General features: G+C 40.2%; 1 protein-coding gene across 2 annotated transcripts in view; it reads left to right on the top strand.

The window, feature by feature from the left end:
• The first annotated feature begins 38 nt into the window (after window positions 1–38).
• Window positions 39–25,465, top strand: part of LOC137298343 (STE20-related kinase adapter protein alpha-like) — a 32,467-nt gene continuing 7,040 nt past the window's right edge. The window contains exons 1-9 of one of the 2 annotated variants that reach the window (XM_067830557.1): window positions 39–121; window positions 2,631–2,701; window positions 6,538–6,618; window positions 12,823–12,946; window positions 13,210–13,328; window positions 13,795–13,903; window positions 14,247–14,370; window positions 14,731–14,902; window positions 16,401–16,505. In XM_067830557.1, coding sequence (XP_067686658.1) covers window positions 2,690–2,701; window positions 6,538–6,618; window positions 12,823–12,946; window positions 13,210–13,328; window positions 13,795–13,903; window positions 14,247–14,370; window positions 14,731–14,902; window positions 16,401–16,505 — 846 coding nt within the window. In that variant the 5' untranslated portion in view covers window positions 39–121; window positions 2,631–2,689. The remainder of the gene's footprint in view (window positions 122–2,630; window positions 2,702–6,537; window positions 6,619–12,822; window positions 12,947–13,209; window positions 13,329–13,794; window positions 13,904–14,246; window positions 14,371–14,730; window positions 14,903–16,400; window positions 16,506–25,465) is intronic. The other variant, XM_067830558.1, reaches the window with a different exon arrangement.

The following is a 25,465-nucleotide window of genomic DNA, read 5'->3' on the forward strand; positions in this document are numbered from 1 at the left end:
AGAAGTACGTGACGTCTTTAAGCAATACGTTTGCAATGATTACTCCATTATTGCTGTAAACAACGCAGAGAAGTAAATTTGTTTAGTGGATTCAGTCACAGCATTTTTAGCTACACTGCAGGTAACAGGTGCACTATACAACTACAAGCAGAGTAAACAGCTGGGTGTGGACATAGAGGGTGTGACTATGTGGATAATCCCCCAAATACTCTGCTTTCGGCCTTGAATCAACGACTCCGACTGACACTAGTCTACAGCAGTTTTTCATGTCTGCTTTTAGTTCTGGTCAACTCTGTTTAAGACTGTTAATTTCATCGTCAGTATAAACATAGTTTAAATAAAGTACTGTCACCGAGAGGACAATTGAAGGAGGTTTGCAATACATAGAATAGATAATACATGGCAAAGAAATATCCACTGTCAGGTTGCTCCGCCTGTACCCATCTCTTCTTAAATTTGCTCCAAGGGAGTCCTTCCCCGCTGTAATATTCCAACACTGAAATAAATTCATTGATTGTTTTTTGTACTTGTTCTAGCTTATCGACTGTATATTTAGGGCGGGATATGCATGTCATTTTGTCGTTTTGTTTTCTGATGGGGGTGGGGGGATATGGCAGAACTCTTACCCTTTAGCCTGCAACCGCGGTACTTGACATATCCGTTATCAAAAATGAAATTCTGAAATTATGAGGCCTATTTTATTGTAGAATCCAATTAACATGACATTTAATCAACACATCTGTGAAAAAAAGTATTACTTTGACTTTGATAGTATTTCAGCAAAAGCCATTTGACGAACAGAGCCGATAAACATTTACCAAAGGAGAGAACTTCATCGTATCGCGGTAAACAATAAAATTCATTCCCAGGAGGTGAATATAGTTCATGACATCACTTCTGCTATATTTTTGCCAACAAGGATATGCAGACAACGTAGTTCAGATGGAGTGGGAATGGTCAAACATGAAACGTAAACATTATAGCAGGTATTTCATGGATGGGGATCAGACAGATTCCAGATTTTATTGTTAATAATTCTGCTGGATAAAACTTTTGGGAATTCAATACATCCTGCTGGTTTTAAAAACGGAAAGAAGCCACTGACATTAGGCTGTCTATGGACACACCAAATCACCTCTAAGAAGCGTGTCTAGCACGTAAAACCAGAAATACCAATTTGCCGCGATACCATGAATGCCGCGATACGAGGTCAGAGGATATTTTACTTGAACCCTGGAGAGCATAAACATGTTTTCCTCATGACTTCAACACAATGATGTTCAACTGTACCCCCAGTTTTGCCAAGTATTATGTGACGTTTTGGAAGAAATGAGAATTCCACTTACCACAGAATCATAGATTCTCATTTTTTGGGCCACCACAGGCCATCACATAGCTAAATATGTTAGTAGCGGTACCATTGCCATATGCATAGAAACATGTATCTGTTTTATCCGTTATATGTTATGTCTGGATGTTTTTTCTTTACAATATAAACCTCTGACTCTTATTTAGTCATTTCTATCAAAAATATGGCAAAGCATACAATACCATGCATATCTGCTTAATTATAAATGACAAGAAAAGCAAGATGAATGGATGTCAACTTCTTATTGTGAATAACACAATGTTTTGGAGTTTAAGCTTGCTCCTTCATATATAAGTTGTCAGATTCAGTGACTGTGTTTAAGCATGTCACTGTATCTCAGTTACATAGACTGATGCTCATGAAGTTAGTCACAGGTTTTGTCCAGCCTCAGTCATTTTCAGACCACTGTCATATAGCTGGAAAAAGACTGAGTGTGTCATTTATGATTTAACACCAAAACACTTGGACATAATGACTGTATGACATTTAGTGTTGTGAAATTGACTGGCATACACAGAATGTAACAAAGTTCATATTACTTTATTGAAGAATTTGATTAACATTTTGTGCATAATCATACCTTCTACTAATATTGTTCAGTTATTATAACCAAATATGATTTTATGCATTTGAAAGTAGAGCAAACTTGATAAAATTAAGATTTATTTTATTTACTTGATGTGTATGAGCAGTAAAATATGTATTGGAGCAGAATACATTCTTACTCTAACATGCTGTTTAGGAAGCACAACTTAATACTCCTTATCACTAGTCATTGCTTTAATAATTTGTAAGTTTATGTCCCCTTATGTACTTGTAAAGCCTTGGCTTGCTAGCTTTGAACATTGTAAATTATCATTAGATCTGTCTTTATTGTAACTAACCTTTGGTTGTCAATCATACTTGTAATGTTTGCTTGTCTGTATCTTTTCATTCTAGGTTTACAATGTAATATTCACCATTTTTCATATAAATAATTCAAAATTAAATGGTATGCCTTAATTCAAACCTGATAAGTAAATATTTCATAGTAATTACTCTATGGTAGAAACATCAGTTATTGTTTACACAATCTCTGGAAATATACGTCCTTTTGTTCAGCTTCTTATCAGATATGTTTGATATTTCTATCAAATTAGATATTCTGTTAAAAATAAGATTCATAAGGAGTGTTGAAGTTAGGAGGAAAGCGTCCAGTGGTCAGAGAGTTTTTTTCTTGTTTATCAGTTGAGGAGTGATGTCTTGTTGATTGTTTTTTCAGCACACCTAAAATATTTTCAACAATAACAGTAACAAAGTGCTTCCAGCTGAGACTTGTCCATGTCTCTCTTGGTGAGTCAGAGGATGCTAAACCTTTTGGTGCTTCCTATACATGTCCTATCTTCTTGTAATAAGAATAACTGTCACCCAAATGGTATCTTTTACAATCCCTGAACTTATTGGTGTAACTTTATGTTCATGTTGAAACGTAGATTTTATTTCTTATTTACTGTTAAAAAAAATAACTATTGGTCAAGATTGGCTCAGCAGTGTTACTAACATTGAAACTCATTTCTTAAAAGAAAGTATCATTTGGTGCAGGTCAAATTATGTAGGTCAAATTTCTACAAGAAGAAGATTTGTCATCAGCTATCGCAGCATTTACAAACTACATAGTATATATGGTAGCATGATCAATGCCTGCTATTGACAGAGAACATAGGATACTTGAATGATGCTGGTACATGAACACTACATTTGATAATCAGTTATTGTTTGATTACTTCACTCATCTGCTGATTCAAAATTTCTGAAATAAAAGGTCCATTTCTTGTACACATTGTGTCAGTTAAATAATTTTCACAATGAAACAATATAGGACCAAGTAACAGACTTTTATGTTTTGAAAAATATTTTCTTGTTTGTCCCGTTATTTAATTATTTTTGCGTGTGATTTTTTTTTCAAGAAAAGAAACATCAAACACTGACCCTAAGCTCTGTAACTAAAACCATGTGAAGCCAGTGAATGTGAACAAGAAGCCTTGAATTATTTAATCTTTTTCAAATTCTAACATTTTTGAGATCATCATGGATAATAAAAATACCCTGGGAAATTGCTAAAATACTATTGAACCAGAAATAGACATTGTTGTGGTAATAGTTGTGGTATGGTTTGTCATGGTGGAGGTGTTGGTGGAGGTAGTAGTGGTAGTGGTAGTAGTAGTAGAAACAACAATTCTAATAAGAAGTATAGACGTCAGGAAACATAACTATTGTTACAGGTTTCAGAGATTACAGTGTCTTTCATCAAGAAGAATAGCAAAGTCGACCCTCTCATAGCATGCTAAGTGTTATAATAATATATGTAACAGATCAAATATATGTAATAAATTGATGTTAACAAGAATATATACTACTAGAAGTAGTAGCAGTGTTAATAGTAGATGATAAGTAAGTAGTTGCAGCAGCAGTAGTATTTTATGCTGGTAGAGCCACAGTAATCTGAGTGTTAGAATCAGCAACAGCTGTAGTTTTGTAGTAGATGTGTCCTGAATATTGTGGTCCTTCTGTGTGTGCATGGTCAACCCACCTTCCATCTCAAGCCTGTCCTGTGAGTCAACAACTAACAGTCTCCAGTGTCACTTCTTATTAATGTTAGCATACTTCAGCTGATGCATGGTCAGCTATTCATGTCAACAGAACTTGTGTGACACGGTTGTCCATGCTATATCGGATGTCCTGAAAATCAGATATTGGTCCTCAAGAATATAAAGAAAACAGTGCATAAATGTTGAAGAACTAATAATGCACCTCTAACACATGGATGATAGTCAGTACTGAAAAATGTTTTCCATGGATCTAAAAAAGAGTAGCAAGTGTGTGGGAGAATGCAGTTTGTATTTTGCAAAAGTGTTAAACATGTTAAGATTTGTTTTTTAACATTGGCCTATTGGTAAATAAACACTCATTAAACTAACCTAATTTGATTGTAATGTCCTCTAACACCTGTGCAGTCATATGTTTGCACAAAAGCTTGCCGTTATTAACCTGGAATGATGGTCAGGCCTGCCATACAAACGGTGAACAAATCATCAAAACTGAACACATATACACTAAAACAGAACAATAATCACCCCAAAAGGAAAATATACTTCCAAACCTGCAACAATATCCTCTAAAACTGTTACAAATGCTCTGTAACTGAAAACTTTGAAAATGGAAACAAAACTTGCGTATCAACCACAACAGCGTCCGAGAATGGTCACCATAGCATTCCAAAGTGGCATAAAGATGGCAGCGAGGGGAGACGAACAGGCTTTGGTCAATAATGTTTTTTGTCACCATGAGTCTAATCTTGAAAATTTGATTTCGGGATGCAGTGCATCAACCTCCTGTTGTATGAAGTTTCAAACGTGTGTTCATACTTCTGAGTCTCAGGCTTGCGATTAGGCACAATTTGGTTTTGAACAAGCTTATTTATTTTTTTTTATTTATTTTTTTATTCATTCTTTCATTCATTCATTTGATAAAATTGCAAAATCATAACATCTTTCTGATACACAATTCACAGTTGAAATTAGGAGCAAGTTCATATTTCCATCTCTGATGAAAACGCAATGTTGTCCGATTTTTTGTATTCTTTTTACATTGAATGCACTCAAACATTGACATTTTCTGAACAAACCCTATTTGGTCAAATGAGGTACCAAATTGAGCAGAATCACAAGCTTGACACTGAGAAGTATGAAGATAGGTTTGAACCTCAATGCAATAGGGGTTGATGCTCTACATCCTGATATCAAATTTTCAACAGTAGACACATGGTGATGAAAATCATTATTGACCAAAGCCTCACTGCCACCTTTATGCCGTTTCGGGATGCTATGATTGCGTTTTCTGAATGCTGTGACTGCCGTTTTGTACGCACAGCAACCGCTCTCAGGTGCTGTCGTTGCTGCTATGCAAGTTTTGTTTCCATTTCAAACGATTAATTTTCCATTACATAGCGTTTGTTTGGGTTTTAGAGGATATTGTTGCAGTTTTGGAAGTTTATTTTCCTATTTTGGTGATTTTTGTTCTGTTTTGGTGTATATGAGCTCAGTTTTTGATGGTTTGTTCACAGTTTGTATGGTAGGCCTGTGTGTTCTGCTGGTCAGCTTAACCTCTAGTTGCCATGGTGATATCTACTGTGGTGTGACAAGACATGTAATCATGGTGTTGGTGGTTTAGCCAAGTGGTTAAGGTGCTTGTTGAATGTAAGGTTCAACTCCCCATATGTGTAAGGGTCATTTCTGGGGAGATTCTGCTGGCATGGTGCTGAAAGCAGCCTAATATCTTTCACTGATTACACATGTAGGTGCACCTTGCAGGTACTGGAAGGCTTCCAGTATATAGATGGTATCCAGTAATCTGCAAGGTAGATTTGGTGTACACAATAAGAGATTTGCTTTTATCAGAGACAATATGTCTGTCATTGGATTGTTTGGTCTAGATTCATGAATGTGTCAGTTAGTAGTAGAGTGTGGAGTTTATGTGTCAATAAACTGATGTAAATGTATACCAAGTGATATTATATTAATGTTTACAGCTAGTCAGTCAATATAATATTCCCTTACTAATGCACGTTTTTGTGTGTTCGTGTTGAATGAGTCTGTATGGGAATTGTAAGTTTGTTTGATTTCCACACCCTGAAATTGGACATAAGCTCTATAGCAGATGTCAAGGTGATAAACCAAGGAAGAGCCAAAGCTTCAATATTGAAGTGATGAGACCAAAAGACCAGTTGTCCAAGGCTATGCACTTGCTGAGTTATGTCCACTAATTGTGCCAGTTCATAGGTTTAAATCCTACTGAATGTGCTGCATGGTTTGTTTATGCCGTACCCAATGTTTGTGGATCTCCCAAAGACTTTCTCTGACACCTGCATGTCACCAGACACTAAAATGCCATGATAAAACAGTAGTACTGCTCAGAACAATGTTAAACCTATTCATTCAATCAAATCTTTGATGTTTCATGTACATGCTATAGAAATGTTGATCTGATGATTTCCAATCACGAACTTGTCATATTAGTCATACATATGACCATTCTCAATTCCTGTTTAATCATTTTGATAGGGAGGAAACTTAGACTTCAATGTGCATTTTTACACTTGTTTTGTAAATGTCTTGCTTTTCTTTCTTCAGCATTGTGCTTGCACGAAGGCACGCGTTAGCGACTCTCCTTCAGCCAACAAACCCTTCGATAGAAGCATCTACACTCCCTTGGTAACTTGAGTTTACATATCTAAACATTGTCAATCTGTTTTCAGGAGTCCCATATATTTGTTCAATGGCCAGGGAACACAGCTGTTTTGTAAGGATGTAAAGAATTTGGTTTGAGCTTGCTTGTTCTGAATTTTCAACATTCTGTATGCTATGTGTATGATCTGGTATGGTATGTAAGATATCTTCTCGGGATTTCAGACTTGTTCAAATTTTAGGACACTGACAGTCATCATTTGTAAGTTTGTTTCACAAAGCTGAAAAAATAATGAAAATGTCCTTTTGTCTGCTGTAATATCATTGTCAGCTGAAATTGCTTGAAAGAGTTTTTGATCATGTGAAGTGGTCTTAGAATTTAATACTGATTTATTATTCAAAAATGAACTGAACATGATGGCTTCACATATTCATTGAGTAATACATCACATCAATGTCTAAATTTGATTTTACCGTAATAGATTATATGTTAGAAGATAATCTGTTTGACATGAAAATGATTTAGCACAATTTCATTCAGTGAGAAAGATATGCAAAGCCATTACAAAATTACAGTAGTCCATTGCTTTCAAGTTTCTTTTGTTTCAACTACAGAAATGTGATCATCCCTGAAGATATCCACATGTGAACACTGGTGAAATGTAGTGCAGACACAAGGAGACTATAGCATGTAGGGATACAAGGAGACCATGTAGCTGTCTATGCCTTACGTAGAGGCCATCTTTTGCCATACCAGACCGATAACTGCATTCAGATTTTGGGTGCAAATTAGCTAGATTTCTGTTACGATTTATTTTCAATTCTCCCCCATCCATGAAATTTGGTTGAACTGGATTTTGATGACCTTATGCTTAGCTTCAGTGTAATGTTTCTTTCCAGAATAATATTTTTCATTTGTAACAAACTTTTGTAATGGTATTCCTGACTGCTTCTGTTAATGCCTAAAGAACTTCTGTTAATGGATATTGAGTACTATACACAATAGGGGAATGGGACCGCAGAGGAAAAAATAATGATAAAATAAGAAGGAAATAGAAAAAGGAAGAGGTGCATCAGCGCATTTGAGTATATCTAAGTAAAAAAAGGGAGCACTCTTTGTCTGCAGATAGTTTTCGACCCAACGCCAAGCCAGGTATACGGAAAACAAAATGCAGTCCAGCACAGAAAAAAGAAACACCATGTGGATGTGGATGTTGTGTCTACGCCAAACTGATGGTTGAACGACCGGCAAAGGTGCACCCCAAGTAGAGATATTACAGGTGTATGATATAGAAAAATTGCCGGGAACCAAGTAATCGTGCAAAGAATATGCCAAGATCTAGTCATGCCATTTGTCCCTTGGCGCAGTGAAGAGGAAAGACCACAAGCCCGATATATGCGAATTTTGGGCAGCTCCAAGACAACATGGCAGAAGTCTTCGAGACATTGCTGGACAACTGCCCTGCTCTCCAACTCAGACAAACAAACATGAAAGCGATCTGGCCACACCTTCTACAAGCGATACCAGACCAGTTTCTTGGACATAGAAAACCTGTATGATGACTGCTTTCTATGGTGGCTTCAACACAGATGCCTCATTGGCGGACAATGCGAGAAAGATTCTAGCAAATAGCAGGGAATGGGACATGTATGATGCACCTGTATTCAGCATACTCCCAAGGATGTGGAGGAACAGTGCAACAAACACTGAAAAACCACAGATGTTCCAGAAGGAATCTACACATGTGAAAAGGTTTGCCACAGTGAAGGGAATACCCAACTGTTGCTGCTACTTGATTCGCTGCCAACTGGTAGAGAAACTACAGCTACAAATATAATTCTAGATGCTGGTGGAATAGAATGCCTCCAGTTGCTGAGTGGAAGTTTCTGTGCAGGCTTGACAAAATCTGCCATATCGAGACAATCAAGTTACTGCTCCCAGAGACTGATCGGGAATTGCGTTTATCTAGTTTAAGTGGTGTGGGTCCCTGTAGAGGACTTTGTGTTTGGGCGTCTTCTCGTCAACCGGTATGTGGGCCAGTGTACTGTGCTTCCAGGTCTTGTTGACGACCTTCCAGACAAACAAGATGGCTAGGGAAATGTAGGCCAACCTTTGGATCAATTCCACCATCTGCAAGTCTCAGCTGCCAACAGCACAGTGCACATATTTCTTGGACTTGCTCTTGCAACATTTCTTTTTTCTGAGGTATGTTGGATTCCTATATCCTATGTGGAAATTTCCTATTTTGCTCTGCATGCCTATTTTGAAAAAACTGGGCTTTCACTACGTCCCACTGCAACCCAGGAAACCCCTGAAAAAATAATGCAGAATCCGAGGAACTTACAACAATTTTTCACAAGATTTGCTACCATTTTTTTTTATTTTTCCTCATCCTGACTCATGCTTATTATCCTTATCCTCCTCCCTCTATGCGAAGACATCGCTGCACTAGCAAATCAAGTTGTCTGCTTCAAAGACGGTTTGGAAGTTTATGCAGCGGCTGTGTCTGTCCTTGGGTTCTGAATAGTCAGTGTCAAGAACAATTTGGAGTTTGCCCTCTGCGGGTAGAAATTGGTTGGATGGGTAGATTTAGATGCAGTCAACTATTTTGCTGTCTTCTACAAACTCGCAAAAGCACTGCAAACAGAGTTCAAGAAACTGGCAAGTGATCTGGTACCACTCCTAGAAGGTGTGTACATCAGGCTTGCAATATGTGTGGTATTTCATCTTCGCTTCCCAAAGGGACAAACAACCCGATCGGATCTTAGCTTGAGGCTTCACACAGTAGCTTGATTCTCAGCCGTCTTTTTTCACCTGCAATATCTCTGATTGTGGTGCATCTTCACCGGTGATTTCCCCCTCTGCTTAAGGTAGAAACAACGTCCACATCCAGATAGTGTTGCTGTTTTTTCTGTGCTGAACTCCACATACTTGCCTTGGTGTTGGATTGAAAACTACCCGCAGACAACAAGTGTTTTTTCTTACGGTAAATATACCCAAGTGCACTGGTGTTTATTTCCTTCTTATTTCATCATTATTTTATCATTATTTTTTATCTGCGGTCCCATTCCCCTTTTGTGTATACTACTTTGACATAATCTTTATTTTCTTGTTCTGTGAATTAGCATTTCATGTTGTACATGTATTAGTGTCATAATAATAAGATCTTAACTTACTTTGTACATAAATTTTAGGGGATCATTCACATTCTACTCTATAAATATCATCACCACCCATGCCACCCACCATAAATTATGAATGGTTCCTTAGATATACTAGGTTCAGAGAAAAAGACATGCTTGTGTTGTTTATGTGTACATCTACTCAGTGGCTGACATCCAATAATAAGTTTGAAGCAAGTGTCACTAATAATTCTGTACTTGTTATTGTGGTTAGATTCACTAATATTGTTTGGCTGGGGCATCTTTCATCAGGTTACATGACACTCGCATCAGGACTAATAGCTCCAATTTTGTATTGATGAAGATGTTAGTATGAAGTATACCCCTGAAGTTAAATTCTAAAATGCTTTGGTGAAAGATCAAAGGCGCCGACAATACTTTATCAGACAATAGTGTGCACTTTTTGCATTACGTCATAAGGTGTTGACGTCACTGCACCATTCCAATCTGCCCCGTCGTAATCGAACTTTTTTGCATTACGTCACAATGTAACCGACGTCACGATGGATGTCAGTTGCCATCACCTCATACAGCCTCTCACAGTAAACTGCTTCATCGTATCCCGTTTCTTGGTTTGCAGTTGCATCACACAGCTAACATCACTGGTGGAAATATTGCGTTTATGTTTTCCGAAGGATAAAATGTCTCATAGTTCGACTGAAAATTTTACAGAGACACGGCCATGTTTGCAATGTTTACATTCCCACAATGCAATCGTGGAATGTCACATGACTAGTCAACCACAGCTGAATGTACTGATCTAAACTTTCGTTAGTAGTAGAAATGAACCATACATATTGCCTTGTATGGTTTAAGAGAATCACAGATGTAATTAAGACGATCTAGAGAAGATATTTAACCAGAACATATACCGTCACCAAACTGTTCATCATTTGTTTTTCTGGTAACGTTTGTCTTAACGTAGGGGGCTGGTACGTCAAAAGAACAGCGCGTCAGTTAGCCCTGTGCAAGGATTCTTAATTTAGGTCAGACACCGTCGTTTGTTTTCTGCTATAGATTAATCGAAGTTGGGCTTAGAAATTATTAAATACGGCATCTTAGAAAAGAAATACAGTTCGTTCTACCACCATGTATAGTGTAATAAAGCACACTTTCACCCTTAACTATTAGATCATTAACTATAATAGTTCAGGGCGAAAGTGTGCTTTATTACACTATACATGGTGGTAGAATGAACTGTATTTCTTAAACATAAGGATGCTGTAGAAATTTCCAAATTGTTTACAGAATTATGCTTATTGCTTGTTTGTGAAGAGGTAGGGATTTGACTGAAGCTATGCTGATGTTTGGCTAGTGATATTTATATCAATATTCCTAGCTCAAGTGAAGACACTGGATGTAGGCTTTCAGTAACTCTTGTAATATCAAGGTGGACTGCTGTTTTGGGCCAGTGGGCCACATATTGTCTCCACTTCAAATGTTAACAGAGAACAAATTGGATAGTAAGACAAATGCAAACTATTACATGTGTCAACATTGTTTTAATGCCCCTGGCTGAGACAAGTATGTATTGCAATATGATTACCTTTGAAAAACTGATGTTAATGTGCTGTAGATGATGTCATACAGTTGAACAAGGACAGATAGCTGCTTCATTTTTAGAAAGATATTTTTAGAAATCATGGGTATGAAGGTGTATCTTCTTCTTGTCATTTTCTATTCCTTGGAATGCCTTATCAATTTGTTTCCCATGTCATAGACACCTGGAAACCATTTTCAATAAAGATGTTCCTGATTAATTGAAATAATCGACAATTTTTTGCAGCGACTGAACAACCAAGCAATTGATCATGTTTCTCATAATCAAACACAAACTTTGGAACAATTTGTTTGCATATTCACAATAATTTAGGTTTGTTTGTACATGTTGTTAATGCTACATTTACAGTCACTACAAGCTCATTCCAAAGAGGTTTATGTTCCTTACCTATTGTCATAGTTTAAGATGCGAGTTGCAAGTTGGATGTGAAACTTGCAATAATATAACTGGAAATTTTGTTAAACGGCCCTAACCAATGTTTTTCTATGACTGAACAGGTTTAATGAACCAATCATCAGTTATGAGATTTTGACCAGTTCCTAAAACTAGTCGTAACTTGCATACTTTAGCATGCAATTGTAGCACTGTAATCATATGGTTGCCACAAAAAGCAATTTGCTTATCGTAAGAGGTGACTAACGAGATCGCGGTCAGACTTACTGACTTGGTTGACACATGTCATCATTTCCCAATGGTGCAGATCGATGATCATGCTGTTGATCACTGGACTGTCTGGCCCAGACTCGATTATTTACAGACAACCACCATATAGCTGGAATATTGCTGAGTGTGGCATAAAACTAAACTCACTCACTTGCACACTCACTTTTTGGAACTGGGTTCTGTACATGGGTCATTTTCTTTCAAGAATAGACTTCCCCTGGGAGAATTCAGAATGTCGTTACTTGTGGAAAAAAATGTCAGATATTCCTTTTCACAAACACTGTCGCAATATCTGTATCATGATACTAACATAGAGTAGTCTGAAGAGAGGCACCTTAAAAGTAGGAGTTTTTTTCCTAATCCATGACAGGATGTGCTGATCATGAGTTCAAATCAAGAATGACTTTAATTGTGACCCTAGACTTGTCAGCTCTGTACTTTTGTTAAAATTTGGGTTGTGTTTTTCTTTTTTCCTATGTCATACCTCAGTGATTTAACAAAAATACTATTCAAAGCAGTGTTAAACCCACCTCCCTTTATTTGTCTTGATTCAGATTTTGAGGTTGACTATTGAGGGGGAAACAACTATTGTGATAGCCAAAGTCTATTGCAAGATGCTGTTGTGATAGTGATACTCTATTGAGACCAACTATTGCAATACTGACCATTGTTAGCCTTTCTGGCAGGCGGGTGCTGACTGCAGAATTAAACAACATCCCCTCTTTCGTTGAAGCATTTTGTGTGTTCTGAAACATTCACCTATACTTACAGTAAAACATGGTCCACCAGATGTCAGTTGTAGATGATGCTTTATCTGTTTCCAGGGTGATGATCGAGGTGATGTAACTGCCCGGTCCGAGGCTTCCTCGTCTGATAGTTTCAGTTCCACAACTGCCATGTTGGAGTTTGAGTCAGATGCCTCTTGCTATGAGCTGTATTCAGTCATAGGTAATTTTCAGACGTCTGGTTCATAAAGGTGCATAATGGACTAGTTGTCCCTGTTTTCATTATGTGCAGAGTTTCATCCCTTGGTATGCCAGGATCCTATCATAATCATTGTAAATCTCATGAAAACAGTGATAATGTGTCAGGGGTTGTGAACAGCATACACATGTTGGTATATTTTCTTTTCAACCCGTGTTTGTCAGTTTTCAGTTAACATCAGATATGGCTTTATCATGGTGTTTATTACTTACCTTGCTGTGTCTTAGGCAAAGGGCATCAGGACTCAGCCACCATATCACTGGCGAAGCACCTGACTTCTGGAGCAACCATTGCTATTAAGCGTACTGACTTGGAGGCCAGTGATTTGGATCTGAATTTACTACAGGTATAAGTGAAGGTTCAGAACACAAGGTCCTCAGGGGACAGACTGGGGTTTATGTAGGGAATCCTGTTTCCTTAATTGTTTAAGTCGCAATTGATCCACATAAGAACAGGTACCTTTTGTTTCAAGACAACATGAATCACTTATAATGTCAAAATAACATGAATCCTTGTTAAACTGAAGATAATGTTAGTCTCCTTAACCTCAACGTAAGTCTGTACCACCTACTGCTGTTATGACTGTAATGTCTTGGATATTGTAGTAATCTATGTTGCAAATGAGATATTAATTAAAAGAGATTACCCATTCCTATGTGAACAAATAACCTTGTGAATGGAGTTTGAAACAACTGAGTACATTTTCTGAATCAAGACGCAAGAATTCTCTCTGCACCATCTCAGCAAGATGAAATGTGTGTTTCTCAGCCTACCGGTACACTGATTCATGTTTGTTTGGCATGCTTCCACAGCAAGAGATCGTTCTGTGTAAGCAGCTGCAGCATGAGAAGATACTGCCACACTACAAGAACTTCATCCATGGGCATGAGCTGTGGTCAATCATGCCACTGATGGCCTTTGGTGAGATTTTACACAGCTTCCAGCATGCTCCCAGAATCACTGCATATATCTTCTCATCAGATGTGCAGCTTTGACCTCATTTCAGGTTATCGCAGTGTGAAATACACATGACCTTTAATATAAACAGGGATTTATAATACCAGTTGGGATTTTTACTGACTTAAGTTAGAGCTTCAATTCTACAATGCCGTCTTAGTGCAAAGTTTGTCATAAGATCAGTGTTAAAGTATGTTAGATATGATCAACTTAGTGCTAAGATCTCATTTTTATGATGTCTAGAACTCCCTGAATGACTGCAGTCCCAGATTGTATCTGTGAGGAAATATGTTTGTATAATACACAGGTTCGAGTCGTGATCTGATCCACGCTTTCTTCACCATTGGACTTCCCGAACAAGCTATAGCCTACATTCTCAGAGACACACTGTTGGCACTGGAGTATTTACACAATCGAGGAATTATTCACAGGTGAGTGTTAACCACAGTTAGTAAATCCTGCCACCATTCTGCATTTTCTGGTATGCCTTCAGGATATGATATTTTAGGAAAGCAACCAATGAATTAGTGAAAACGTACTCTTTGGAGAACACTTGTTGTATATTATGGGATGAAAGCAATGAAAATCACATGAAAGCAAAACAACAGGCTGAGGTATCACAATGGATGTAGACATGTGTTACAGGGATATCAAAGCTATACATATTCTCATCTCAACTGAGGCACCGGTATCCCAATAGACAGTGCCATATCTGTTACAGGGATATCAAAGCTAGTCATTTTCTGATCTCAGCAGAGGTATCACAAAACATGTTGCCATGTCTGTTCCAGGGGTATCAAAGCTAGTCATATTCTGATCTCAGCAGCGGGGAAGGTGTGTCTGTCTGGGCTACAGACAGCCATCTTCATGGTGCAGGATGGCAAGAGACTGAGAGTTGTCCACGACTACCCAGAGAATGCTATAGATCTCCTGCAGTGGTTCAGTCCAGAAATACTAGAACAGGTCTGAACATGAACTTGTCATATCATTTCATTGTGTTCCTCTTACCACCAGGTTTAAACCTGTTTGCCCTAATTCTGTATTTAGTTCAGTTTTACATCACTTTTACCAACATTACAGCAATATCACAGCTTGGAACACCAGAAATGGGCTTCACAGTTGTACCCATATTGGAATCAAACCCAGATCTTCAGCGTGATAAGGAAATGCTTTAACCACCAACCTACCCCATATCAACCTCGTACATGAAGCTGATGTAACTTGAATGCAGTTCACAGCTTTGTCAACCCAACCCAATCAATCCTTGAAAAATGCTTAACTTTCCCTCTTATTTTTCTCTTTGACCCATGGAAAGGATTTGAAGTCACAAACATCTTTTTGTGTGTTGTCAGAAATAACTTGAAAATTGTCAATATTTATTTAATTTGTTTTCCAATCTGTTGCAACTACCTATCTCTGTAGCACTGTGCTTCTCTCTTTTGTTCCCTCTAGCAATTCAGGGTTGAAATTATCCCGTGCTTGTCTATATTGCTCTAATCAGAGTGTAAATATTTTCATATTGTTATAATATAGCTTGGGAAGGGATTGACGCTGACTCTTAACCCACTCTGATCCTACTCCAAACCCATTACAAACCCACTCTTAACCAACCCTTAACTCATTCCAAGCCGACTCTTATCAACCTGGATCGTGTATACATAACAGTGATTTGAGACATTTCAAGGTCATATCACATGGTTACACTATATGGTCAGAGATGTGTACTGTAAGTCCTCGAGATGTGATTTGTAAATCTCCAGACTGTGTATATCCCTGGGATATTATTTTGATCATTTCTAAACCAAGGTTTACAAATAACTTTGTCTTGCTATCACTGATCGTAAAATATCACATTATGGTATCTTCCAATATATTGTGGCAACAGCTGGTTTTGAACCTGTATTCCTTTACTCTCTAGTTTGGCAGTTTTACTCACTAGGCTTCGGAGGATCGCTTTTAAGAATGAGATCATTTGTCAGAATGAACCATGTGTTCCTCACAAAACAGATACTGTGGGCAGCGCACATGCAATATGTAGACTGCACAAGCTTTTCATGAAAATTGGACACGTTGCGGCAGTGTGATATCAGTGTACTCGGTATACTGTGTACCCATTGAAGATCTATTAAGGCACCAGAGCCTAGTGATATCAGTCGTGAGATGTCATTTTAAAAGGTATTTTACACATAAAACAGTTGACGAGTTGGAGAAACCACTCCTACTCTGGTGTACAAAGGATTGTGAACCCAGAGAGTCAGGACATCCCACCTCACAGGGTTCATGATCCCTTTCTCCAAACCCTCTCTTAACTCATTTATACCCCATTCCTAAAACACTCTTATCTCACTCTGAACCTATTCCAAACCCACTCTGTACCCAATCTGAACCCTTTCTTTAACAACTCCTTTTTTTTAACCTGTTCTTAATTTAGTGGATGTGTTTAATATTTTATGTGTTGCAGAATTTATCAGGTTATGACACAAAGTCTGACATCTACAGTCTGGGCATTACTGCTTGTGAACTAGCCAACGGCCAAGCTCCCTTCACAGACATGCCAGTCACACAGGTAGGCAGCAACAGGATGTTTTGTCAAGACACAAGTAAACTGCAGATTCATGTTCATGTTTACATGATGTAATGGTTGAAAAGAAGTAAGGTCTGATGTATTTTCTTTATTTTTCCTTATCCTGACTCATGCTTATTGCTTACCTCCTCTTCCCTGGGGAAGACAGTGGAATACCAGAAATCCCTTGAAGTTCCCTTCTAAAAGAAGCGGACATAAAATACACTCACCCACGTGTAGCCTCCCCTTTTTTCTGCACAAACGGTCATGTGAGTCATTGTGACCTGCCATTCTCTTCACTCTCTCCTTCTTACCCGACATGGGCGACTGGTGGTAACTGAGGGTCCTGATACGGTGATAAGTTCTTTCTTTATTTTGGTCTTTAAACTAAATTCTGCTCATATACAGTATTTGGATTTGTATATGCATTATATGTTATCAAATCTGTGATTATTGTGTATTTATAATGCACATATTTCTTCTACTGTGTCTACTGTGTAGATTGCGGCTGTTGACAGTTGATCCTCACTTAATTTGTCCGACGTGCAAACCCCCATGTTCTTCTAATAATCATTGTAAGTTTTGCATAGAATTGTCTGATTCAGAATTCACTCTCTATATGCGGTCTGTTTACAGATGTTCTAGGGGCAAGCCACATCGGCTTGCATTAGTCATGTGTAAAACAAGTGATTTAGATAAGGTAACCGTTTAACGTCTGCTGAGATTCATTCCAGTGAAATGGCTGGCATTTCTCCGAGGCTGTGTGTGGGGTCCAGTGTGTCGTCCCCTATACCTCAGAAGAGGTCCTCCTCAGAAGCAGGGCCATCACAGTTGAAGAAGTCGAAATCATCCATCGAAGACGAAATCATATTCTTCCAAGGCATTTTCTATGAAGAATCTTTTGGAGAAGAAATCGTCCCTCTACATGAACGACTTATCTTCGATGAGCCATCGTTGATCCTACGCATCAAGGTAGATATCAATCAATGCAGTCATCGGGTGTCATCATCTAGATCAACCCTGACGTCATCTTCAACGCCTATCAACCCTGATGAAAATCAACAGACAGCACAGACTTCGTCAACTATACCAGTTGCAGCTGACTTTATATTCTTTTTCAGAAGAAGTCCTCCTTGGGGTACATATAAGCATTTTTTTATTTTATTAAAAATCCCTACGACAGTTGTAACTATTTTGATAATAAAATATTTACAAAACAAAAAAATTGTCTTTGTCTTGTGGGACTACCTTTACAGGCCCCCCAGGCCCCCTACAGCTAAGAGCAGATAACTCTGGCCGTCTACCTCTCACCTCACTTTTCATGCTGTCGTTCGAATCAACGTGCATGGTCCATTTAGATAGTCTTTTTGCTATCTACCTAAGGAATTATGAGTGAGAAAGAGTCAGCAACTGTATGTATGGTTCCTTTTCTTTCACACGGGCGTTAGTTGGAATTTCTTTTCATTCATAAATTTTCATTCATAAATTGTTGTAACTTTGCTGGTGGGGTCCCATCTTCCTGTCATGTGGCTGGCAAGATGGTGGCTTTTATGGCTTCTTTTTAGTGCGGGAAGTGTTTAGCTTGCGTCTTACTTATTCCTGCATGGTTCTTGTTACTATGTTTTTACATGCTAAGATGTCTTAACCCATTTGTTCTTGTTTCAGTCAAAATGGGTAAGTTGGTTTCAAGACTTTTAGTCTTTTTCATAACATTACGCAATTATATGTGCACACATGTTACTTGCATTTATGCTCTTATACTTTAAAATAAAGTTGTTTAGCTGGGTTGAATGTATTTTGGCAGTTTATTATCACCGGTGCGTTTATATTTTGTTTGTTGTGTGTTCAACTGCGTATGTTTTCTGTACATCATTTAAAATTAGTTTGGTTCTGATTGTTACAGTTTGACCTCAGCGTTACCTACTAGTTTGCTCCACTGGATAAGCGGGCTAAGTCAGCGGATAACCCTGTTCTCTCCTTTTCTCTCTACTTCTCAAATGCCCCTGTAAGCGAACCTCCTGTGCCTGTAATTGTCCCGCTGCAAGCTGCAGTCTCTCTGCCATCACCCCGAAGTTCTTGTGGGTGGCCGCCTCTGGTTATTCCTTTGGAAATGGGAGAGTCACGTCCAGTCCCTGGGTCCTGTCCACAGTCAGGAATGGCCACATGTTACAGTGGAAGCGAGAGAGACACTGCAGTCAGTGATCTCATCTGTAGCAGCAAGGGATTGTCTCCCATCAATCGACCTCAAAGACACATACCTCTATGTACCGATGCATCCCGAGTTCAGGAAATACCTCAGGTTTTCCATCGAAAGGGTTTGTTATCAGTTTCGTGTGCTCCTCTTCGGCATCTCTATGGCGCAAGGGTGTTCACCAAACTCATGGTAACTCAGGTCACCAGGGCACTGGGAAACTTTTGTTTCCCATACCTGGATGACTGGATCCCCAGGGCGCTCTCCCAACACCTAAGTCGAGAATCCACACAGTCAGTGATGGATATTCTCACCAGGTTAGGTTGGGGTATCATTCTTAAAAAATCAGAACTGGCGCTGACACAGGATCTGGTTTTTATGGGGGTGAGGTTTGAGACAACGAGGGTTGGTTTCTCTGTCCCAAGAGCTCATTACCATGGTACAGAACATAGTTTTAAATTTTCTGCAGTTCCCCGTGGTCTCAGCAAGAACTTGGCTTCAGTTGCTATGCAACATGGCGGCAACCGTGGACAGAGTTTTGCATGCACGTCTGAGAATGCGCCATTCAGCAGGTGTTGGCACACCAGTATTCCCACTCAGAGAGCTATGAGAAGAATCCGGCTATTCCCCAGTGATTGATTCCCCACTTGTGGTGGTGGACTGACACCAGAAAACTGTCCAAAGGTTTACCTCTGACGGCTCCGGTGCCGTCGTTCACAATTCATACGGATTCCTTCCTCACCAGGTGGGGGGGGCGTCCTGGGCAACCTCAGTGTCTGGACTATGGTCCGAGCAGGAGGTGACCTTGCACACCACGTGCTAGAATTGAGAGCAGTCAGGTTGGTGTTTGACCACTTCGTGGATCAGGTTCGAAGCTGTGTGGTTCGTCTGGAGATTGACAACCAGATGGCGATGTCATACATTCTGAAGCAAGGCGGCACAGTGTTTCCGTCACTTCACCGTCACCGGCAGTTTCTGCTATGGTACGATCAGTTCAGCATATGGGTTATGTCTGTCTATCTCCCTGGCGTGGATGTGCGTGCAGATGCGCTCTCACTACATGTTCTAGCTCCCCATGAGTTATTGCTCGATCAGGATTATCTTCCAGTTGTTTGGGTTATTCTGTTTGCCCCTGGGGTGACAAATCAGATTCCTGTGCTTTGTTCTCTGATTCCGGATCCGAGAGCGATTGCCGTGGATGCCTTCCAGCCGGACTGGACGGACAGGGTGTTGTGGGCGTTTCCGCCAATTTCCCTGCTTTCCAAAGTCCTGTCTCAGCTTGCCACCCAACCAGCGCGGCTACTAATGCTTCTTGTACCTCTGTGGTCGTCTCAAGGCTGGTCCCCGGTAATACTCAGGTCTCTAGTGCTGCCACCTGTACTATTACCACGGCGACTGAACCTACTATCCCAGAAAGGCCAGCCACACTCCAATCCCAGGATTCAGTGGGTGGCCTGGCTACTGTCCAGAATCGCATCCAAGCGAGCAGAATTCCTGCATCAGTTGCAGACGTAATTCTGGGTTCGTGGTGAGATCCCATGAATGTACAGTGTAAGGATAGCTGGGCCTGATATGCATGCTGCTTCCTTAGTTGAAGTGTTGGAGTTTTTACAGTCTCGATTAGAATCCGGCTTAAGCCGATTCTACTATTCGAGGCTACTCCACAGCTATTTCAGCTTTCCACATACCCGTCAAGGGTGCCTTGTTGGGACAAAATCCCTGGTACAGCGTTTTGTTGCAAGCATGGACAGACTGCGTCCGGTCGTTAGACGGATAAGTCTTCCTTGGGATTTGTTTAGAGTATTGGAATGGTTGCCAACTTCTCTCGTTTATGACTTGGCCAACCTGTTGTTACAACTGTTAAGTTGGAAAACTTTTTTTAAGTGGCGGTTACGTTTAATGGACATGTTATCGACTTATCGATCTACCTGTGTTTATGCTGCCTGCATTGTCTGATAGTACCGTAAGGATCATGTATTAGACGTTAGGAAAACTCTGAAAGTTTATATTAAGAGAACAGCCTTACTCCATAAGGAGAAACAGCTATTTTGCTGTTATGGTAGCGGCAAAGCTGGCTATCCAGCTAACACACAGAAGGTATCCTATATACATAAAGGCTTATCTCCCCAAGATCAAAGCTCACTCAGTGAGAGCAGTGGCCACGTCAAAATCGTATGCCATGGCTCTGCCACTGAGGAGGTCTGCTCAGCGGCTATTTGGAGTCGTCTGAGCACGATCATCCATCATTACCAGCTGGACAGCCACTCACGAGAACGTGCTCCATTCGGTCAGTCAGTTCTCTGCAGTGGACAGAATAGCTCTGCTCAAGCTGATTAATCTTTGTCAGATGACTATATCTGTTTGCACTCGGTGGTGGTTGACTATCCATTTCCATTTTATCAGTGGTGGTATTTGGTGATGGTTTTTTAGTCCCACCCCCACCCGGCCACACACACCTTTGGCTGCATGCCTTACTTTCCTTTCCATTTCCCCGCTTAGCTTGCTGATGTGTTATGGACAGGGTTCAGTTTGGCGACATTCCAATACTCCCAGGTCTCCAAACTTTGATTTGGATGGGTAGGGTTTGTCATTTGGGATTTCCCAAATTCTAGCCAATGGGCTTATAAACTTCGACAAGCGGGTCCTCAGCTTTGTCCTCAGGTCGGTGCCTTTTTCTATTTCCGTGTGGTAGATTTGCACTTCAATCAAATGGACTGTACTGTCTGACAGAATACCACTCCCAATTGTTTACCTTTGGGAGGATGTTTAATGCTTATATGTACCCCAAGGAGGACTTCTCCTGAAAAATAATTATACAAACCTGTAGAGGTTATGAATTCTTTGAAGAATGTCCTCCTTGGGGTACAGCCACCCACCTCCCCTCATTCTGTCTGATACATTCAGCATGAAAAGTGAGGTGAGAGGTAGACGGCCAGAGTTACCTGCTCTTGGCTGTTGGGGGCCTAGGGGACCCTGTAAAGGTGGTCCCACAAGACAAAAACAATTTTTTTGTTTTGTAAATATTTTATTATCAAAATAGTTACAACTGTCGTAGAGATTTTTAATGGACATGAAAATGCTTACATGTACCCCAAGGAGGACATTCTTCAAAGAATTCATAACCTCTACAGGTTTGTATCAGTTCAACTGTCGCTACACGCAACACAGCAGTTAGACGCAGATACCTTCATGCATTACTTTACAACGCAGATGATAAATTGATGGAGCAGTGTTTCAAAGAAGAGAGAAGACTGCACTCATCATCATCATCAACTGCAGCTCGGCATGTGCACTCACCTAGGTCTGCACTCACGCTGGAGGATGAAGAGGACGTGTATGCACGCACGCATGGAAGAAGATCAGCATCAGCATCCGCCTCTTCATGTCACAGTCGAGAGAGAAATCCACCCACGCCAAGTGAGTGCACTCATAGGAGTGTATATTCACCCTCGGGTGAGTGCACTCTCACAAGTGAGGATTCGCATGAGTGCACTGGCGGGATTACTGGTGTACGCAGAAGGTTTTCTTCAGTCTCCCCAGCTAATCAAACGCATTGTCGACAGTCATCACCATGCTTAGCCATGGACTCTTATTGGAGGGATTTATTTGCAACAAGATTCAACAAACAGACAACCTTTGTATCACCAGTACTAGATCCATTAGCCTGGGACTCTTATTGGAGGGATCGTCAACATGAAATGAATATTTCACACTCATGGAGGGATGAAGATAGACATTATCGAGCGTTGTCATCAGAGGAAACCCTATTCTCGGACTCTGAAGTCACATCGTGGATCAAGAATGGACTTACTTAGCCTCACCATCAAATGACTCCAGTGAAGCTAATACTTACATGATGAAGGATGACAACATTGATACAATTACGTACCTGCCAATACCTCCAATATCTACGATTCCTGAGATGTTATTTACGGCATTAATGTCAGCAACCAAGTTTCAAAAACGTGCCATCGTTCAACATGCATCATTTCCCTCTACATCATATGGAGCCATTCGGAGCACCGGACGCTGATGAAGCTTATAAGATTATCAGTCCAGCCCGCAATAAATCTTACAAGGTAGATGACAAGAGACTTGCACAGCTCGACACCCACTACGAGGCATAGTTTCTTTGGATTGCCATGTTCGAGAGCCATCAACAAGACTCTCATTGCAAATCCGGATAATGAGGAAAGAATAATCCTGTCAGCGCTGGTAACTCAGAAGAAGGATCAGCAATTTATGGCCGATCTACAGTGTCATGGAGTGAGAACTTTACCAAGCCTCCATATCAAGTTCCATGGTCAGCGTCTACTCTCTTTGATGGGAAGATCGAAGAAGTAGCTAGGATCTCAAGTGGGTGGACATCTTCAACTTTACTGGGAAAATTGGAGAATCCTCAAAGATGACTACATCATGAAAATTATGACAGATGGGTACAAGGTACCGCTGGGAACTAATCCGCCGCTCACAAAAATACCAACTACTATCGTCTATGCAATGCATCAACTAGACAAGTTGACTGACACCATAGCAACGTTGTTGAAGAAAGGAGCAGTAGAAGTTATACTGCCCCAGAGTTTGACAGTTTATATACAACATGAAGGAATTCAACAAGAACTTTCTTCAGAAACCAGAACGTTTCAAGATGGTACATCTTCCTCAATTAAGACTCCTCATCCGTCCAGAAGATTGTCTCGCCAGCATTGACTTGCAAGATGCATACCTGCACATCCCGATACATTGAGAGTCCATTTATACGGTAGATCTGGCATTCAACAACCATCTCTACGTAGACGCATCGCTGCAAGGATGGGGAACTCATCTAGACAACGAAGTAGCAGCAGGGATGTGGAACAAAGTAGAGCAAGCTCTTCATATCAACCAGCTGGAGATGAAAGCAGTCAATCATGCTATCCATCAATGGTCAACAATGTTGAAAGACAAGCTACTGATGATACACACAGACAACTCAACAGTGGCCTTTCACATAAACAAACAGGGGTCATCGAGATTGCCATCTCTTCTACACCTAACATTTCAACTCTTCAATCTAGTCGACAGTGTGAATCTAAAAGCACGTCGCATACCAGGAGCCTGCAACATCATAACAGATGCCTTATCTTGTCCTCTTCGTCCATCACCAACAGAGTGGATGCTGCATGGGGAGGCATTTCAACTAATCAGCCAGACATTCGGATTGCCACAAATAGATTTATTTGCAACAAGATTCAACAAACAGACAACCTTTGTATCACCAGTACTAGATCCATTAGCCTGGGCAACAGACGCTCTCAGCATCCCATGCGAAGGACTAAACGCATTCGTGTTTCCCCGCTCCAGTGCTGCAACCAAAAGTCATCGAGAAAATAAAACAGACCCACAGGCTACAACTGACTTTGGTCGCGCCTTACTGGCCAACAAGACATTGGTTTCCAACTCTCATAGAGGAGTTAGGACAACCAACACTTCAACTACCAGATCTTCTCGTCCACCCCCACATGAACCAGGCACACGGCAACCCACCTGTATTCCGACTTCATGTGTGGAACATATTAAAATCTGTTTAAAACACAGAGGAAACTCAACAAGAGTAGCAAAAGCAGTTACTTTAGCCTTACAAAAATCTACTCGCACCCTTTATGATGACAAATGGGAGCAGTTTGAGATGTACATCAAGAAGAAAGGCTTCACGGCGATGATGGCAACATATCCGCAGACAGCAGAATATTTATGTCACGTACGACATTCCAGAGGTCTACATGATCTACATATTTGGCAGCTTTCAGCTCAGTTGTTACCATGGAAACAGGAACCAAGCTGACTAAAGTACCCGAGTGACTTGTCTTACAACGCCCTTTCAAATAGACTTATTTGCAACAAGTTTCAACAAACAGAACCCAACCTTTGTATCACCAGTACTAGATACGTTAGCCTGGGCAACAGACGCTCTCAGCATCCCATGCGAAGGACTAAACGTGTTCGTGTTTCCCCGCTCCAGTGCTGCTACCAAAAGTCATCGATAAAATAAAACAGACCCACAGACTACAACTGACTTTGGTCGTGCCTTACCGGCCAACAAGACATTGGTTTCCAACTCTCATAGAGGAGTTAGGACAACCAACGCTTCAACTACCAGATTGGAAAAATCTTCTCGTCCACCCCCACATGAACCAGGCACACGGCAACCCACCTGTATTCCGACTTCACGTGTGGAACGTATTAAAATCTGTTTAAAACAAAGAGGATACTGGATGAGCGCAGTGAAAGCAGTTACCTTAGCTTTACAGAAATTCACTTGCACCCTTTATGATGACAAGTGGAAGTGGTTTGAGACATCCACCAAGAAGAAAGGCTTCACAGAGATGAAGACAACATATCCGCAGATAGCAGAATATTTATGTCACCTACAATATTCCAGAGGTCTGAAAGGCTCTTCATTATCTACATACTTGGCATCACCATGGAAAGGGGGACAAACTGGCTAAAGTACCTGAGCTACTTGCTTTGTTACGCTCCTTCAACTTGGAAGATCAACAGCGTAGATTTAGAGCTCCAGCATGGGATCTAAACATCGTACTTCAACATCTCACAAGTGATGCGTACGAGCCACTTGATCGTACCTCATTTGAACTGCTAACTCAGAAGACGCTGTTTTTACTTGCCTTGGCTACAGCTGCACGAATTCAGAAATTCATGCTCTGGACTTCAACAGCACCATTTTTTATGCAAACCATCAACAGACTGCCCATCTGGGTGTATGATGGGATTT

Source organism: Haliotis asinina, chromosome 10, assembly GCF_037392515.1.
Source record: "Haliotis asinina isolate JCU_RB_2024 chromosome 10, JCU_Hal_asi_v2, whole genome shotgun sequence".
Classification (NCBI taxonomy): Eukaryota; Metazoa; Mollusca; class Gastropoda; order Lepetellida; family Haliotidae; genus Haliotis; species Haliotis asinina.